This window comes from Lynx rufus, unplaced genomic scaffold (assembly GCF_022079265.1).
Source record: "Lynx rufus isolate CCGP_SWC_20201006 ecotype Redwood Valley unplaced genomic scaffold, mLynRuf1.p SCAF_8, whole genome shotgun sequence".
NCBI classification, from domain to species: Eukaryota; Metazoa; Chordata; class Mammalia; order Carnivora; family Felidae; genus Lynx; species Lynx rufus.
Window position 1 is genome coordinate 129,510,553 of NW_025814896.1, and position 17,787 is coordinate 129,528,339.

General features: G+C 45.3%; 1 protein-coding gene across 1 annotated transcript in view; it reads left to right on the forward strand.

The window, feature by feature from the left end:
* The window catches only part of NBAS (NBAS subunit of NRZ tethering complex), a 334,006-nt gene extending 318,012 nt beyond the window's left edge, over window positions 1-15,994 (forward strand). The window contains exons 51-52 of the mRNA XM_047068027.1: window positions 4,745-4,873; window positions 15,570-15,994. Coding sequence (XP_046923983.1) covers window positions 4,745-4,873; window positions 15,570-15,845 — 405 coding nt within the window. The 3' untranslated portion in view covers window positions 15,846-15,994. The remainder of the gene's footprint in view (window positions 1-4,744; window positions 4,874-15,569) is intronic.
* Window positions 15,995-17,787: the final 1,793 nt, after the last annotated feature.

A 17,787-nucleotide genomic window follows, 5' to 3' on the forward strand; every position in this document is an offset into this window, starting at 1 on the left:
AATTGAGGTTCAGTAACAGTTACATGTGTTGTCTTGCAGCCACCCAGCAGCGGGTGATAAACATATCTGAGTGTCCAAAGCAGTAGTGAGAGCTGTCAGCACTGCATGTGAAGTTTAGGGGCGACCTTCGAGGACATGCAGGGAGAAGTATGTTGTTCTTCTTTTTATTGACCAACCATTGTAAATTGCGCTCTGTTTCCTATTAAAAAAAAAAAAGTTGGTGATTGAACGAGAAGTTAAATAACTATAATGATTCAGCTCCCTAATATGCTTCTACGGCCAGGTTGAGGTGCCTTGACAAATGGAATAATATTTTATTTACAGTGGTCCCGCTTAATCTCAGAATCATCGGACCAATGCTTCCCGAGTGTTTTAAGGAACTCAGAATACATAGCACAGTGCCTGAAGCACACGTCTATTAGAGTATTCCTCACACACCAGGGAAGGGGATTAGAGCCTGTCCTCTTTCTTGGGACTGGGAGCACCTGAAGGGCAGGGGATATCAGATGTACAAGAGCAGCAGGAGCCCTGGTGATGCAGCAAATTGTACTGTCCCTCTCCGGACTGGGCCACAGCGTGATCTGTGGCCATGAGAAAAGCGCCAGATGCTCTGCCCCTCCCTTTTCTGGCCCCGGAAACAAACAAGGAGTTAGATCATGTGATCTCCGAGGGGACTCTAGTTCTGAGTATTCCCCAAGGTCTCCAGGCCTTTGAGGAGGGTGACTGGAGTCTCTTTCCAACTGCACCCAAAGCACCTAATCACGAGTTTCCATCAACCTCCGGTTCTCTTGGGGCAGGGGGGAAGGTACTGCATTAAAGCCCATGTTGAAGTAAGCCATTAGCGCTTCTCTGTTCTGGTTTGATAAGGTGAAAGATAATCATTATCAAACGAGTTGTGTTGCCACAGTGACTTTTCTTTATTTTCCTTACGCTGCCTCACTTCTGTCTTGAATTTGGGTATGTTTACAGATTTTTTTTTCTTAGGATGCCATGATTAACAGAACCTTGCAAATGTTAGGTACTATTTTTATTGATTGTTAAAGGTGCTCAAATGTGAGTTAAAATGGTTACAGAGGAAGGAACATGGTAATTAAGAAATGGAAATGTCTTCTTAAGTTTATTTTACCACCTTTGAAATTACATTGTCTAATTTCAGAAGTGCATAATATTTAATATCACTCTGGTGGTAAAATGATCCATGACTCAATTTTTTAAAATTTATTACTTTTGGTTGCTCTACTCTGTGGTTTATAAAGTACGTTTGTCCAACTGTCTAGGACAGGGTACTTCATCCACATTGCCTGTCTCCCCACTGAGTTCCCATATTTAGAGATTGTTGTCTGTTCTTCGTGACTCTTCAGAATGTCTTTATGCAATGCCTGCCGTTGTTCCTGGTTCTTGTTTACTTCCCGCCATGTTGGTTTTGCTGATGGAAAATATTACCAGAAGGATAAGATCAGTGCTGCTCGCAGATCATATTTCTGTAGTCTTGAAAGTTCTGTATCCTTCTTAGCTTGTATCCATGGCAATATATGAAGCGTTCTAAGGAATGGGGGATATTCAGAATTAGAAACCAGCATAAAACAGATTCTTGGCATTTACAAATTTAAACTTCCAAGTTGCAGCTCTTTGTGACTGACCCTGAAAGCCCCTGGTTTTGCTGAAGCACAGCATGAACTAGAGTCACACACATGCTTTGGGTCAGGTGTTTGGGAGTTAAAGGCCCAGCTAATGAGCGAGCCTAGCTAATCTGCAGCCTCTAAGTCTCAGTGTGATTGTTCTCTCTCATAGTTGAGGTACTTGTGATAGAGTCTAGAGTTGATTTGCAGATCAGATGACCTGCATCTCTGTGCCCCTCTGTTCCTGCTGTAGATCCTGCAGCACGTTTGGGTGCAGGATACCCCAGGACGAGCAGGAGGGCTGTGCAAGGACAGAAGGACCATTAGTGGACCGGTCCTGCGTCTTTGACAACCATCAGCCACAGGGACCATGCCTTGGGGACATCACCATGAATCACATTTGTGCGGGGTTCTGGCCTGGCTTTGGGCCCAGATGCACCTGTTTCTCCTAAGTCAAGGCCTCTCGTTCTGTATCTTGATGGCCAGACAGGTTTGAGCTGGGAAGGTGCTGATGAGGTATTTTATGGTTCTCTTTGCTACTTTGTCCTTTCTTAGAGCTTCCCAGATCCCCCTGTAAATCTCCCGATAAACTCTTCTTGTAACACAGGGGAACATACCGAAGGACCTAGTAGAGTATTTAAATACAGAGTAAGTATTTAGCCAGTAACTGTTAGCTAAGAGATAGAAAGTACTCAGTAGCTCAAAAAGTACTCCTCCATTCTTGGATATCCTTGACTTTATACTTCAGGTAAAGTATATTTCTGTCAGCAAAACCATCATGGCCGTAAGTCAGCAAGTACCATGAGCAGTAACGGGCTAGACATAAATGCATTCTAAAGAGCCACGAAGAAAAAACAACCTTCTAAATACGGGAACTTAGGGGATGGGAAGTGGGGGCGAAGGGAAAGGTAAGTCCCTTTAAGTACCATGTCCCAGACAGTTAGGCACATGTACTTTGGCATAATCTGTCCATCGTGCCTGCTCAGAGGGATATACAGGTTATTTTGGTAAAAGTTGTCATCAAAGCTAAGGTCAGCCAAGTGATACGCTTAGTCTAAATATCATAAGTTGCTGGGAAATACCTGTTTACCTGTTACAGAGAACTTAGTGAGTAAGTAAATATGAGTGCTGGGAGGGAGTGATATACAAATATTTTTAGGTATAGTCTATACCAAGCAAATTTGGAATACAGAGAAGGGAAAAATATCCTTGCCCTCAAGTGAGGCAGCTGAACAAATGAGTTAATTACAATATCGCAAGATGACAAATAGTGTAGTCGGAATATAGGAGTTGCCAAACGTTGGAAATCTGAGGCAGCTTGGTAGGAGATGGGGTTTTCCTGTGCCCTTTTCAGCGGAGACTCAATGAACCAATAGGGGTCCATCAGAAAAAGAAACAGCAGAGGTCACCTCTTGTGCACAGACCCAGAGGTCTGCAGAAACTCAAAACTGTAGCTGTACCGTCAGGACGGTAACCACTGGCCACCTGCAGTTATTAAAACTTAAATTCAGGAAGATAGAATAAAAATTTTAAAGCGGTGCCTCAGTTGCACCAGCCAGATCTCAAATGCTCATAAGCGTGAGGCTCCTGGCTGCCATGTTGGACAGAATAGTCTGTCGTGGCCACGAGGTCTCCTGGGCAGTGCGGTCTGAGCGCTGTCTGAGCAACGTGCAGGTGGGGGAACATCGCTGTGACATTCCAGGAGGAGGAGGTGGAGGGCAACAGAAGCAAGTTGGTGCAGGACAGCTACGTGAAATTGTCGTGTGTGAGAGTCCATATTTCCTCCTCCCGAATACTCTCTGTGGGCTGTGGCATCCCAGAGGACAGATCCGCATTTCTCTTTGGCCCAGGAGCTCGGTGAGGTTCCTCGTAGGACCGTGTGCTTTAGGGCACACAGAGTGTGAGGTAGAATCCATGATGCTTGAAGTGCACACTCTACAAACGTGTTCCCCTGCCGGTATTGATCATTTCCACCCAAGTTCACGTAGTACAACCTTCCAGTCTGAAATTGAAGGCCTTGCTGATTTCCAGCAGAGATGTGCTAAGGAGAAAAGGGTAAAACACTCCAGTGAGTGGGATTCTGAAGAACGCTTTTCTCCTGGGGGCTTTGAATAGGAGCTTCTTCGTGTCACCCTTGTTTTATCTAGACTTTATAATAATGTAAAGAAATTATCAAAATGTCATAAATTAGAGTGTTTCTTCTCTGGAATGCTGCTGTTGGAGTAGCATAGGAAAAAGGCCAGTCCCATGGGGGACAGGGATTCTTAGTTTTCAAAAACAACCCCTGTTTTGTATAAGGAGGTTGCACTCTCTGGTCCTCAGTGCACATGTTCTGTTCTTTCTGTTATAGCTACATTCAGGACACCGGGGGAGCATATAGCTCCGCGGAGAGGAAGAGCTTGCAGATATCCTGTGTTCTTGTACTTTTGTTGTGAAGGGCCATCGTTTGTTATCTTGTATAAACTCTTGCTCTCTGATGACAGGTTCAGCTAGGGTAATAAAGGGCTGAGAATAAAATTCAAATGCGTATGTGGAGATCCAAATGCATTTTCAGTTTTTTGGACTACAGATACTTTTCATGAAACATTCAGTTCACCTTGACAGTAGAATTATAAACACGTTTTTCAATACGTAAGTTGCTGATTCTTATTGTTGCAGAGGATAACTGGATCTTGGTGATAATATTAACAACCTGTAATCATTTGTATCATTTAAGTGTCTACACACACACACACACACACACACACACGCATGCACACGCACGCACGCATGCAGGCACAAAACTGCAAAGTAGATATAATTACCTCCATTTTACTTGTGAAGAAACTAGGGCTCTGAGAGATTAGGAGAATAGATTACAGTCCTGTGTCCACCCGGAGGGAGACTTTGCAGCTGTTAAACGCAATATCTGGTGAATATCAAGTGAATATCTGATAGGGCCGAAAGATGTTTACAATATACATGGTGAAGTGAGTGAAGCAGATACCAAACAATCAGTGTGGTCCCGTGTGCGCTTTCTGCACACACCCTCCTAGAAAAGGTGTGGAAAGACGCCGCCAGATTAGCACCTGGCATCCGGGGTGCCTCCTGCCTGCTTGCTCACGTAACTGCCCTTGTGGTTCCAGGGTGTGAGGGCGCTGAGCTCACTGCTGCTCAGCCAGTCCCTGCCGCTCCCAGCCCTGAAGCTTCTCCTCGAGAGCCAGGACGACGGCCTTCACGCCACGGCGCTGGAGCACATCACCGCCTTCGTCCAGGTATCCCCGGTGGAGTTTACCATTGCCTGTGCTTCGGAGAAACGAATTAGCATTGTCATTCTCAGAAATAACATCCGTGATTGATTTAAGGCTGTTTTGTCTGCAGTATTCTCTGACCACGCTGTTTCTGTTTTGTCTAAGAAGTAAATATTTGTTTATTCTATAAACATTTACTAAACCTCTCTCATGAACCAGACTCTGTGTTCATGTGCTGAGAATACAAATCCGAATGATGAAGCAGTTTCTCTGGAGAAGCCAGTGTATTGTATACCCTTTAAAGAAATGTCAGAGCAGCCCAGGACAAGTGGACGTGTCCTTGCCACTTGAAATGTAGATCACAGGAATTTGTCGCGTCAGGCAGGATTCTGTGCCTGGATGTATGTGTTTGGTTGCCTGCTAATTAAAGGTGAGACAGTGGCTGCAGGTAATGTTTACTGGCACCTTCTAAAATCTCAAGCCCTGTTTCCCCTGGCAAACTAACACGCCATTGAAGCAGTGTCTGGGCTTGAGGAATGACGTACTAAAGTCAAGGCTTGAGATTTCTCCCTCAAGGCTGGTTGTCTTGTTATCGTGATTAAGGAAGAAACTTTCACTTCCCTTTTCAAATTTTACACTTTAGAAATAGGTAGCTCAGAGTTGTGTTTTAATGAATTTCCATTGTATGATCCTTACTGAAATCCTTCTGTAGAGATCATTCTTTCACTGTAAAATTTGTGTGTGTGTGTGTGTGTGTGTGTGTGTGTCTATGTGAGTGTGTACACACACAGATATAATTTTAGGTATGCGTGTATACTCACATGTACGCACACACACAGTTATATATATATATTTTTTTTAACAAAAATGTTAGAGGATGTTTTCTAGGGACAAGAGAGGAGAAGAGAATTCTAGAACCTGGGTACATACTTGCCAAACAAGACCATGAAGAGATTTAATGACAACGGATACAGAAAGTTAGGTCTATGGTTACAGAAAGTAGACAATAATTCCATTTGGAAATTGTCATAATGAGCAAAATGAAAAGAATCTAATGCATTTATTCATTGAGATGTATTTCTGAAATAATATAAAGCTTCTGCAAACATTTTTATGACCACTCTTCATTATCACTGATGATTGATCATAGCAGGGGCCTCTTTGGAAACAAGGCATTAGTAGGGAGTAGAGGGGACCTGTCTGCTGTAACCCCCCATCCAACTGTGCTCAGATAAACCCTGCATAGTGTTGGGAATGGACAAGAACCTAAGAATTACAATGTTGTTTTTTTCTTTAGCCCATTTTTTATTGCAAATCCAAGAAATTAGGAAGAAGGAAGAAACAGAAGAAAATCAGGCTGCATGTTTTCAGTGCTTTTCCTTCTCCCCACTGTCGTCTCTTAGTGTCTCTGCTTAGGCGTTCCCACTAAATTGGCCATGGGCCTCTCTGAGAAGACTACAGTGATGTGTTATCCATCACCCTTCTGTACTCATCCTGCATGGAGCTCCCTTAGTGCATCCTAAATTCCAGAGGCGAGTAGATCAGGTTTCATTGTAAAGATTCTTCATCCCGAATGCATCCGTGAGGACTGCAACTAGAACTGGGGCTCCCCACCTGCAGACTGGCTTTGCTGCACACACGTACCCACGCACACCCCCGACACACATGCTCACACCCCCCCACACGCTCACACATGCCCTTGACACATAGTCTCACACGCACACGCACACGCACACACCCCTGACACACACTCATACATACACATATACTCTCTCTCTCTCTCTCTCTCCCACACACACACTCACACACACCCACGCACACCCTCTACCACTGGCTATCACAGTAAGAAACCAAGTGGGAACACTGCAACACCCAAGTCATTTGTAAGTGGTGCTGAGTTACCTCCATAACACTTCCGTGTCATGTGCAGCATTGGGCTAAAGCTCTGTGGTTGTGAAATAGCCCTTCAGACTGTGGGTGGTTTGTCTGGGGTTGTGATGATGACACCCAAAACCTCAGTGGCCTTCAGATCCACAAATCAAAACCGGAGATGTCAGTTGCTGAGGTGAGTTACTTACCTACCACCGAGGCCCTTACCTGGGGGAGGTTGGTAATGGCACTTAACTGTAATTCCCTGCACTGAGGTTGAGTTTTTACATTAGGCCAACCCATCTGTGACCTTAAAATGTGTTCATGGAAATGCTGAGTATCGTCAGACCTTGTGCATCCTCCCAAGAGCTGAAGTTTGGCAGGGTTTTCCAGTTTTTAAAAATTTTTAACTTTTTTACTTTGAGATAATTTTAAATTCGCATTCAATTGGAAGAAATAGTACAGCGGGATCTCTTGTACCCTTCACATGGTTTCCCTTGATGGTAGCATGTTGCATAGCTGTAGTGCAATGTTCTGATTCAATCTCTGGACCTTATTCAGATGGCAGTGGTTTTACAGGCACTCACTTGGGTGTGAAGTCCTGTGCAATATTGTCCCATGGAGATTTGTGTCACCACCACTACGGTCAAGACACAGAGCAGTTGCGTCCCAGGGATCTCTTGTGGGGGACCCTTTGTGGCCACAGCCACCTTCTCCCTCCCCCACATGCTCCCCCCTGCCCCCAGCAACCTGTGACAACTACTGATCTGTTCTCCATCTCTGTCACTTTGTCACTTCAAGAATGCTCTATAAATGAAATAAGAACGTAGCTGTAGTTCATCATTGCTCTCCCAGCACCATTAAAAGGTCATGTGACCCTTCTCTAAGGGCAGAGTTTCAGTAGGCCTTTTTACAGGACTCCTGACTAGCTGTCTTTATTCTGTCTTACTAAATTTTTTTTCTATTTTAAATCATATGTGGTATTGCAATGAAAAACATAATATTTGCTTTTTTGTTTGTTTTTATATTGCTATTCACTCTGTCCATTAGTAGAGGGCCTGGGTTCATTAGTAACTTCAGTTTCTCCCTTGTGGTTATTGACGGTAGTTCCCGTTGACATTAAAAGACAAAACCAAGGGACTCCTCTGGTAGGCAGCCGTGCCTGTGCAACACGTGGATCCACGTGGGAAAACAGCGCCACGTGCTTGCTGTTGGCACATGTTACTTCACTATTGGTTACAAGAGGCTGACAGCTTTACAGGTGTTTACAGCTCAGCGGGTGATGCGTTAAGTGCTGATGCCAGAGATTGGACCGCATTTCTTCATTTCCTTCTCGAAGCTTTTCTGAAATTGCCCGCCTCTAGTGTTCAGCATGTAACCTCTTACAAATGGCCAGCAGCCTCTTTGCTGGAGCAAGAGAAAGTCTTTCTTAGAGCTTATATTGTCGATGAATAATTGTCGATGAATAATCTGCGTGGTGCAGATCTTCCTCAGCTAACCATGGGCTTACGTCCCAATAAATCCATCGCAAGTTGGGAATATCGTGAGTCAAAAGGGCACTTACTGAACTTAACCTACCAAATACTGGAGCTTAGCCTCACCTGCCTCACATGTGCTCGGAGCACTTCTGTTAGCCAACAGTCGGGCAAAATCATGTAACACAAAGCCTGCTTTATGGCAAAGTATGAATGTGTCATATAATTTATTGAAGACTGTCCTGAAAGTGAGAAACGGAACGGCCATCCTGGTGCAGAAGATGTGTCAGCATATTGGTTGTTGACCCTCGTGGTCGTGTGGCTCACGGGGAGCCGCGGCCGCTGCCACCACCCAGCACCATGAGAGAGGATCATACTGGGTATTACTAGCCCAGGAAAAGATGCAGAATCAAAGTGGTGCTTCTACTGAATGTGTATCGCTTTTGCACCACTGTGAAGTCAAAAAATTGTAAGCGTGTTGCGAGTCAGGGGCCGTCGGTATGGACTGCTGGGTTCCCTCGTCCATCAGCCCCAGTGAGATTCGAGCTCACCTCCAAAACTTTCTTCTCTCCAAGAAGAATCTTCCTGCTGCTGTGTTCGAATCTCGTCTCTGGAGTATTTTCCACTGGGAAAGTCACTCACTCGCTCATTTCCTCAGAGTAAGCAGACATCGATCGCTAAGAGTTCTGTATACCGAAACCCCCCGTTTCATAATTCCGGACTTGTGGTAGCTTTGCTCGTCACTCCTTCCTCCTCGTCAGTGCTGCTCACCGCCTCTGCCCGGCCTCCATCCTGGGGCCCGTTCTGGACTGCAGTGCCTAGTGAAAGAAGAATTCAAGGGGTGACAGATGAGGGGTTACAGACCTTGTCACCTAATTAAGCATTCCTCTCTGAAGCTAGTGACAACCAGTGTCTTTCCAGTACTGGCTCTTTTCCCGACATCGTTACGGGCACATCCTCACCTTACCTTCTTACTAATCTTGTGAAAAGATGGCATTCTAGTTTCACAGATGGAAACACACGCCCAGAGGTCATACAGCTAGGCACGGCTGGAGCTGAAATTTAAACTGTAGATCCAGTGTTCAAAGCCTGTAATGCTGCCTGCATTCATGTGACGAGGCAGGCTGTCTTGTCCTGGAAACGGGTTGTCTCTGCAGAGAAATGAAATTGCTGAGAGCATCTCGAATCATATTAGCTCTGAGCTGGTCTAATAAGTGGCCCACTATAGGGCTTCCTTTTTCAAACCCACTAGGAAACCTGGGTCTTGGGTGAGCACTGCTGGGGGCCGAGAGCTTACCACCTCCCGGGGTGCTCTCGGCCATTTTTTGATAGACCTCATAGTAAGAGAGCACCTCTGGATTGGGATCGAAAGCTGCACCGTTACCTTGAACATGTTGATCTTGGCCCTGCCCGATGGAGTTGCTCAGGATTAGATGCCTCCATGGACAGTCCTTCACATATTTAGCATTGGTGACTCTTAGCCTCTTTTGTCTTGCCTTGAAGGCACTGGAGCCCACAGACATTACTTACACTGCACTGTGTCTAGATCGGAGGAGGGAGAGCCTTAAAGATGCTCAGGAAAACACGTTTGGATTAACATTGTTATGCAAAACCAAGAAACCTTCTTCCTTTCTTTGTCTCCTCTTTAACTCTATCCAGGCTTCCAACTAGTCCCTCCCTGATGAGAGTCTGTTCCACCCTGAAGAGCTCCCTCAATACTGCCTTCTCACAGTTCTCAGCTGAATGCCTCTGGTGACAGGCAGCTCACTCCCTGTCAGTTAATCTATTCGATTTCTAGGCCTCATTGGTGGTTGATTGACTTACTTAGTGTGAGCAGATGTGCTAAGCATCCATTGTGCTAGCCTGTTAGTGTGTGTAGGAGTGAGGAATGGGCAGGATGTTTGTGAAGATAAAATAAAATCACATCCTCTATTTAAAGGAATGATATGGAGATTCATATGTGAGATAACAGCACAAGAAACGAAGGTAGGAACAGGGTAAGTACAGGGTGTGGAACCGGCAAAACTCAGGGCCCACGATGCAGTGTTTGCTGTGGTCATAGAAGCGATCAGACTCGGCTTTTCAAAGATTCTCTCTCAATGTTAGAGCAGAAGTTAGATGATTTGCCCTAATTTTGGTTTCAGAAGAGGCATACTGTGAAATCCCGTGCTAGGAGAGGCTGGTATTTATGCTGAGAAGTGGAGTCTGAATATCTTTCAAATAAACAGAAAACAAAAGAAACCCTGCAGGCATTTTCCTTCTCCGAGTATACACTCGTGCTGCCCTTTTATTTTTCTGCCCTTGCAGTTGATGTTCAATAACTTCTATTAGCAGCAGTATATGTAAAAATGAGACAGGTACCCTGTCCTCCAGCAAACAGTGAAATAATAGTACATAATCTTCTGCAGAATTATTGGAATGAGGCCCTGCATACATTTCAGGTACCTACCGAATTTCAGCTTACCTCATCACTATAATTACTCTTAGTTTTGTATAGATCCATAAAGTCGGAGACTTGAATTCAGAGAAAGTTCATTACCTGTTGTTGAAACTGGAATTAAGAAGATAACGTTTTAATGGCTTGGAAGATGATAGCACTTTGTGCTTTAATAGATTTATTTCCCAAGATCTGCAAAGTTTCTTTTATTCTCAAAAATTAATTACTGACAGAAGAAACAATCAGTGACCAAGATGGCAAGCATTTTGTCATTTTATGATAGATGTATGTCCTCTCCTTCTGGAACATGCATCATGCCTGGTTTGTCTGACTGTAACAACTTTGGCCATTTACTGAACTTGAACTCTGCACCAGGCATTGTGTTAGGCACTTAAAAACATAGATTATCACAACCCGCAGAGATAGTCTGAGGTCTACGGGTCTGGGGCTCAGAGAGATTTGTCCTTAACAGGGTCACACAGCTGTCCAGCCAAGAAACCAGGATTGGAAATTAGTCTCTAGCCCAAAGTCTGTCTTCTCTTCCCAAGACCACGCTGCCTCTGACTCGAATTCCGAGTTATTTGATCAGAGGATTAAATCAGCTGATCCTCCTGGACTTGTCTCATATTTATTTCCAACATCCAGCTGAGTCCAGAAATGACAGAACATATTTTTTCCCTCAAGCTCTAAAAGCACCAATCAAGCAAATGTCAGGAATGTGTGATTTTCCACAGACTGTATACCAAAATAAGTCTTGATCAATTAAAAAGTTACATATTTTTAAAAGTCAGTAAAATGTGTGTGTGTGTGTGTATCAGATCCTTTGAGGAATTCTACTAAAACTTTTAATATTTAAAGCAATAGAAAAAAATCATGAACAGTTTTTTTCCTGACATTATAAAAATGTAAAACTTCTGTAAAACAAATAATAAAAACAGAATAGCAAACAGATTAGAATGTTTATTACAACTAAAATCAGGGTCGATAATTTAAGTTCTAGAACTCAGAGAAAGCATTTACATAAAAAAATTGATTTTTGGTATTTCGATAATATCAGACATTTAAAAACAACTGAAATATCCATAGCAGGAGAAGGTATATAACTGTTCTCTCTCTTCTGTAGACTATTTTGTAGCCATTGCGATCTTTAAGAATGAAAACTGTGTAAAAGCACTTACGAATCTTTCAATATATTGTGAATGAAGTAGACCACAAAATCTCTGCACGTGGAGAATTACTAGAGAGGAAAGGAGGGAAGTCATTTTCCTGTGGGATCCACATATAGAGGATTTGTTTTTTCAAACTATTTCCACCTTTCCTTTTTTTCTTGATTTGAACAAGGAAAATACACTGGGTTAGAATGAGGGATGGGTGGCTACCAGACTTGTAGTACTTTGTTAGAATTTCAGTCAAAAACAAGAAAAATGAAGAAAAGTTGAAGCTCAACACATTAAGCGGGCAGCTCGGAATGTGGCCGTCATGCTTGGGAAGGTCTGGGGCACCGCCGGGCACCCTGCCGGACTGAGGACAGTGACTCAGTCTGGCCTTGGCGCCCCCGAGGCAGGAGGCCTGGTGTGGGACCTTGGCCAATCCATTTCTTCTCTGACCCTCAGGCCCCTCTTGTTTAAGATGCAGTTGTTGGAACGAGTCCTCACAAAGGCCATCCTTCTTTCTGTGTTCTTTCTCTATTTTGTCCCAAATGTGCACAGTATAAGTGTCTACACGGTATTCCCTGTGTGCGTGACAATTACAAAGTATGCTCTGACCATTCTGTACCTTTTGCAAAGGGCCAGAGCCAGGTGCAAGGTCAGAGAAAGGAAATAGAACAAAGGCAGCCACTCCCATTTTCTCAGGACCTGATTACGAGAAGCTAAACCGGAATTTCCCCCTAGGCCTTGGCCGGGCCACCACAGAGCTCAGTGGAGGTCAGCAACATCTGAGTGGGCCAGGGCCCAAGAGGAATCATTGTATTTCATTTCTGTGACTTCTGCCTTGGGCTTGCTTGCTTGCTGGCTTGCTTGCTTTCTATTAATGTTTTATTATTTATATTTGAAAGAGCAAGCACGAGCGAGGGAGGGGCAGAGAGGGAGACAGAGGATCCAAAGCAGGCTCTGTCCTGAGAGTGCAGAGCCCAATGCGGGGCTGGAACTCAGGAACCATGAGATCATGATGTGAGCCAAAGTCCGACACTTAACCTACAGAGCCACTCAGGCACCCCTTCTGTTTTCTTAGCCAAGGGAGTGGACCGAGAGCTTTGAGAGGGTCGGTGCTTGGCCGCCCGCCCCTGACCCCAACCTGGCCAGCAGGAAACCGATTTCGAGGATGTCCTCGCCCTGGAGAGAAGCAAACAGAAGAGAGGGATAAGAGGAGCAGTAACTGTGAGCATTGACAGAACCCCTGTCTCTTCCTCAAGCTGGAAAAATCCATCACTCCCTTTCTAGGAGTCTTTCAGACCCCCAAAGGAAGGGTTCGTGAGGAAACAGAGAGAATAATAAAGGTGTCCTAGCCTTGAAGACTTATTCAGGGCAGCGGAGAATGTATTGCCCTGCAGTGTTTGGATTCTGAGTCTTTTATCTGTCTATTTTATCAAACATTTGCCTGTAGCATCCTGGCACACATTTGTTCCCTCCTAGAGGGCTGGGTGCAGGGATTCTTTGTTTTTAAGGGTGAACCAAAAAAATACACAGTAACTCAGATGCCCTATGTGTGCGCGTGCACATGTGCTCAGGAAAGCAGTAGTGTTCAAGGAAAGGGTGAGAGCTTTAGGGTTACTCATTCTTGGATTCATCCTACAAGTCTTGCTGAGCCCCCAGCTGTGGCCAACACTGTTCTGGCCATGGGGGATGCGGGGATAAACAAGGAAGACGAGATCGTTGCTCTGGAGGTAAACAAATAATACACAACTAGTCAAGGATGAGGGCTCATTGTCCAGCTCACCGTTCAGCAGCCACATGACATTGGGCACATTGACTTTGACCTCACTGAACTGGCTTCTTCATCCATCAAATGAGATTGTAACTGTCTTGCAAGGATGCTTTGAGGTTGAGACTGAGTGCTCACTGGCACGTGGATGGCCCTCAGCAAATGGAAGACACTGTGACAGTGGGGGCAGCACTCACATAGGGTCAAGACTCCTGTTTCCTAGCTCTGAAGAAGAGAGGGAGGGAAGCTGGAAGGAAAGAAGAGACACAGAACCCATAAGCAGACCCCAGTGGAGAGTGCTCACCGGTCTTCCACAGCCCTTTCCTTTCCCACCATCCCACCTCTACAAACAAAAACCAGCAAGAGATGCTAAATCGAGCTCAACCTAAGTGTCTTCCTGAGTCCGAAGTGGATGAGCTGCATGTGCTCGTATTGACAAAAGCACGAGGCCCAGGGTTTGCAAGAGACTCTTCAGTCCTGGAATGTGGCTCTGTTCAGATCCTCTGCTGGGATAGCGCTCTTAGGGTGTACTTGTGCCATTGACAAAAGTGTGACAGCATTCAATGATGCGGGTTCGTCCAGCCATGTAACAACAGTTGATTAAACTGGATGCTGGGAGAGGAGGATAAAGCCTCTGTGCCCTGAAGAAGCCCCCAGTCTGGCAAGGGAGCCAGACCTACAAATTACTCCCGCGGAAGAACATCTGTAAGGAAGGAGGAATCAGCTTAGGTGAGACACGTAGGGAAAATGTCACCCAGGAGATGAGACTGACGTTGCGGTTGGTTTTAAAGGATCACTAAGTTGCAGGAAAGATTGATGCTCTCTGACAGCGGGCGGTGACTCTCATTCTCAGAACAGCTCTTGCTTTCATTCTTGCAGTCCATAGATGCAGTTGACCTCGTCTTCAGTAGCGTTTCCTCCTTGTCACAGAACATGCAGGACGAGCACACTGTGAACAGTTGTATAACATAGTTGGTCCAAACATTAGTTCATTGGCTTTGAAATGCCACATTATTCCTGTGGTCCCTACAACCAAAATTGCTAAAAATGCTCAGTGACATTAGGAAGGACTGTCCTGAAGCTGTTTTATGACCGCCCCATGTAAATGAGGAGCTCCGGATTTTGACGTGCGACGAGCGTTGACTTGATTCCTTATAGAAGAAAATGTGGAAATAATAGAAAATAGAAAAGCGTATGCTAAGTGTCAACCCTGTCGAAAACCATACAGAGACTAAGCAGAGAAGACCAGGGAGGAAACACAGAGGATATCCGAGCTGAAAGAGCCTGTAAAACAGACCACATAACATTGGTCTCCAAAATACAAAAATGTCTTAAAAAGGTAAGTTGGGTACTGAGCTTTCTAGAGGCTTAAGCAAGAACGACCTAAAGCCTTCCTGTCCGTCTTCCTAGTTACATCAGTGGGGTTGATGGATGTATTTTCTCAGTGGAGTAAAAAACAGGTTTTTCTGTTGTAGAAAGAATTATTTGCCTGGGCCTCTACATACAGCAGAGGTTTGGGGTTAAAGAAAATGGGCCGTGGCGAAGCACCAACGAGATGGTAACTGTAGTTGTTGAAAGCCTGGGCTCTGAAGTCGAGACTGGCCTGAATTCAGCTTCCGTCCTGGCCGCATGACTTGCCACGATGTGTGCCAGCGTTCTTACCCCTCCTTTCCCTGATCCGTGACTTCCAGGGCTGATGGGGACACAGTTGGCACTTTCTGGCCCTCGGTGTTTGGTAGCTGTGGCAGCAGCTCGGGGCTCTTGGCACGTGGCTGCGTCTGCTGCCGCCGGGGAACCGTGTCTGTGGCCCCGTGTGTGTGTGTGTGTGAGCTCAGGCTCGCGCCCCCGTGTGTGCTCTTTGGCGTGAGCGCCGTGAACCCCGGTGAAGGGTGCAGGATGACGAAAGCGGGAAGAAAGGCGGCGTGGAGCAGCCAGCGGGGGGCGTGCGTGATGAGTTCTGTGGCAGGAAGAAGTGAGCAGGGCCCCTCTCATGTTTTGCCTGTCTCATCTCTTGAAGGTGAATGACTCCAACTGCGACCAAGAACTTCTTTCCCTGCTCCTGGACGCCGGGCTGCTGGCCAAGTGCATCTCTACTCCCTTCTACCCGCGAATCATCGAGCACCTCTTGGCCAGCCCGCAGCAGGGGCCCTGGGATGCGGAGGGGCTGGCCAGACACCTGCGGGAGGCCGGCCACGGAGCCGAAGCTGGGTCGCTCCTTCTGGCCCTGCGGGGGACGCACCGGGCCTTGCGAACCTTCAACGCGGCGCTCAGCGCGGGAGAGCACTGGGTGTGAGTCCGGTCTGGGCCTGCGTGGTCGAGGTTTCTCAGCCACCCGGTGGGAAGGAACCCCAAAGCCAAATGCTGTTCCATGGGCCACGTGTGCACCTGCTGATCGTTCTCAGTGGTTCCAAAAATGCAAATAAAGCTGTATATAAGTGATGAGCGTCGTGTACACGTTTTCTTTCTGGCCGTGACCGGTTAACGTACTTTCTTCTTGACTAAGAGACTCGACTCCTCACCCTTTATTCAGAGCCGTCTTTTCTGGATAGAATACAGCGAATAAAGACATTTGGATGTGGAGGTGGGTAGGGCTGCGCTAGAAACGGAGTGTGTGTGGGATGGTCACTGGTTGGAGCAGATGTCCTGGGATGGAGGAGGAATGCCTCAAGTTAGTTATGCAACTTAGGGCAAAGTTCTCTACTCCCTGAACCTTAGTCAACCATGTGTAAAATGAGGGTTGTGTTATGTCGCAGGGTTGTTGAGTTTTTTTGTTTCTTGTTTTTTTTTAATTTACATCCAAATTAGGTAGCATATACTGCAACAGTGATTTCAGGAGTAGATTCCTTAATGCCCCTTACCCATTTAGCCCATTCCCCCTCCCACCATCCCTCCAGTAACCCTCTGTTTGTTCTCCATATTTAAGAGTCTCTTCTGTTTTGTCCCCCTCCCTGTTTTTATATTATTTTTGCTTCCCTTCCCTTGTGTTCATCTGTTTTGTCTCTTAAAGCCCTCATATGAGTCCTCATATGATATTTGTCTTTCTCTGACTAATTTCCCTTAGCATAATACCCTCTGGTTCCATCCACGTAGTTGCAAATGGCAAGATTTCAATCTTTTTGATTGTCAAGTAATACGCCATTGTATAGATATATCACATCTTCTTTATTCATCCATCGATGGACATTTGGGCTTTCTCCATACTTTGGCTATTGTCGATAGTGCTGCTATAAACATTGGGTGCATGTGCCCCTTCAAAACAGCACACCTATATCCCTTGGATATAGTGCAGTTGCTGGGTCGTAGGGTAGTTCTATTTTTAATGTTTTGAAGAACCTCCATACTGTTTTCCAAAGTGGCTGCACCAGCTTGCGTTCCCACCAGCAGTGCAAGAGATCCTCTTTCTCCTCATCCTCGCCAACATTTGTTGTTGCCTGAGTTGTTAATGTTAGCCATTCTGACAGGTGTGGGGTGGTATCTCATTGTGGTTTTGATTTGTATTTCCCTGATGATGAGTGATGGTGAGCATTTTTTCATGTGTCGGTTGGCCATCTGGATGTCTTCTTTGGAGAAGTGTCTATTCATGTCTTTTGCCCATTTCTTCACTGGATTATTTGTTTTTTGGGTGTTGAGTTTGATAAGTTCTTTATAGATTTTGGATGCTAACCCTTTATCTGATAAGTCATTTGCAAATATCTTCTCCCATTCCATCGGTTGCCTTTTAGTTTTGCCGATTGTTTCCTTCGCTGTGCAGAAGCTTTTTATTTTGTTGAGGTCCCAATAGTTCATTTTTGCTTTTGTTTCCCTTCCCTCTGGAGATGTGTTGAGTAAGAAGTTGCTGCAGCCAAGATAAAAGAGGCTTTTGCCTGCTTTCTCCTCAAGGATTTTGATGGCTTCCTGTCTCACATTTAGGTCTTTCATCCATTTTAAGTTTAGTTTGTATATGTATAAGAAAGTGGTCCAGGTTCATTCTTCCACATGTTGCTGTCCAGTTTTCCCAGCACCACTTGCTGAGGAGACTATCTTTATTCCATTGGATATGCTTTCCTGCTTTGTCAAAGATTAGTTGGCCATACATTTGTGGGTCCAATTTTGGGTTCTCTATTCTGTTCCATTGATCTGAGTGTCTGTTTTTGTGCCAAGGGTTGTTGAGTTATGTGAGGTTGTGTGCTTTAGGCTCTGTGAGATACATAGTAGGGGCCCAAGAAATGTTACCCTCACTCATTAGTGTTATAGTA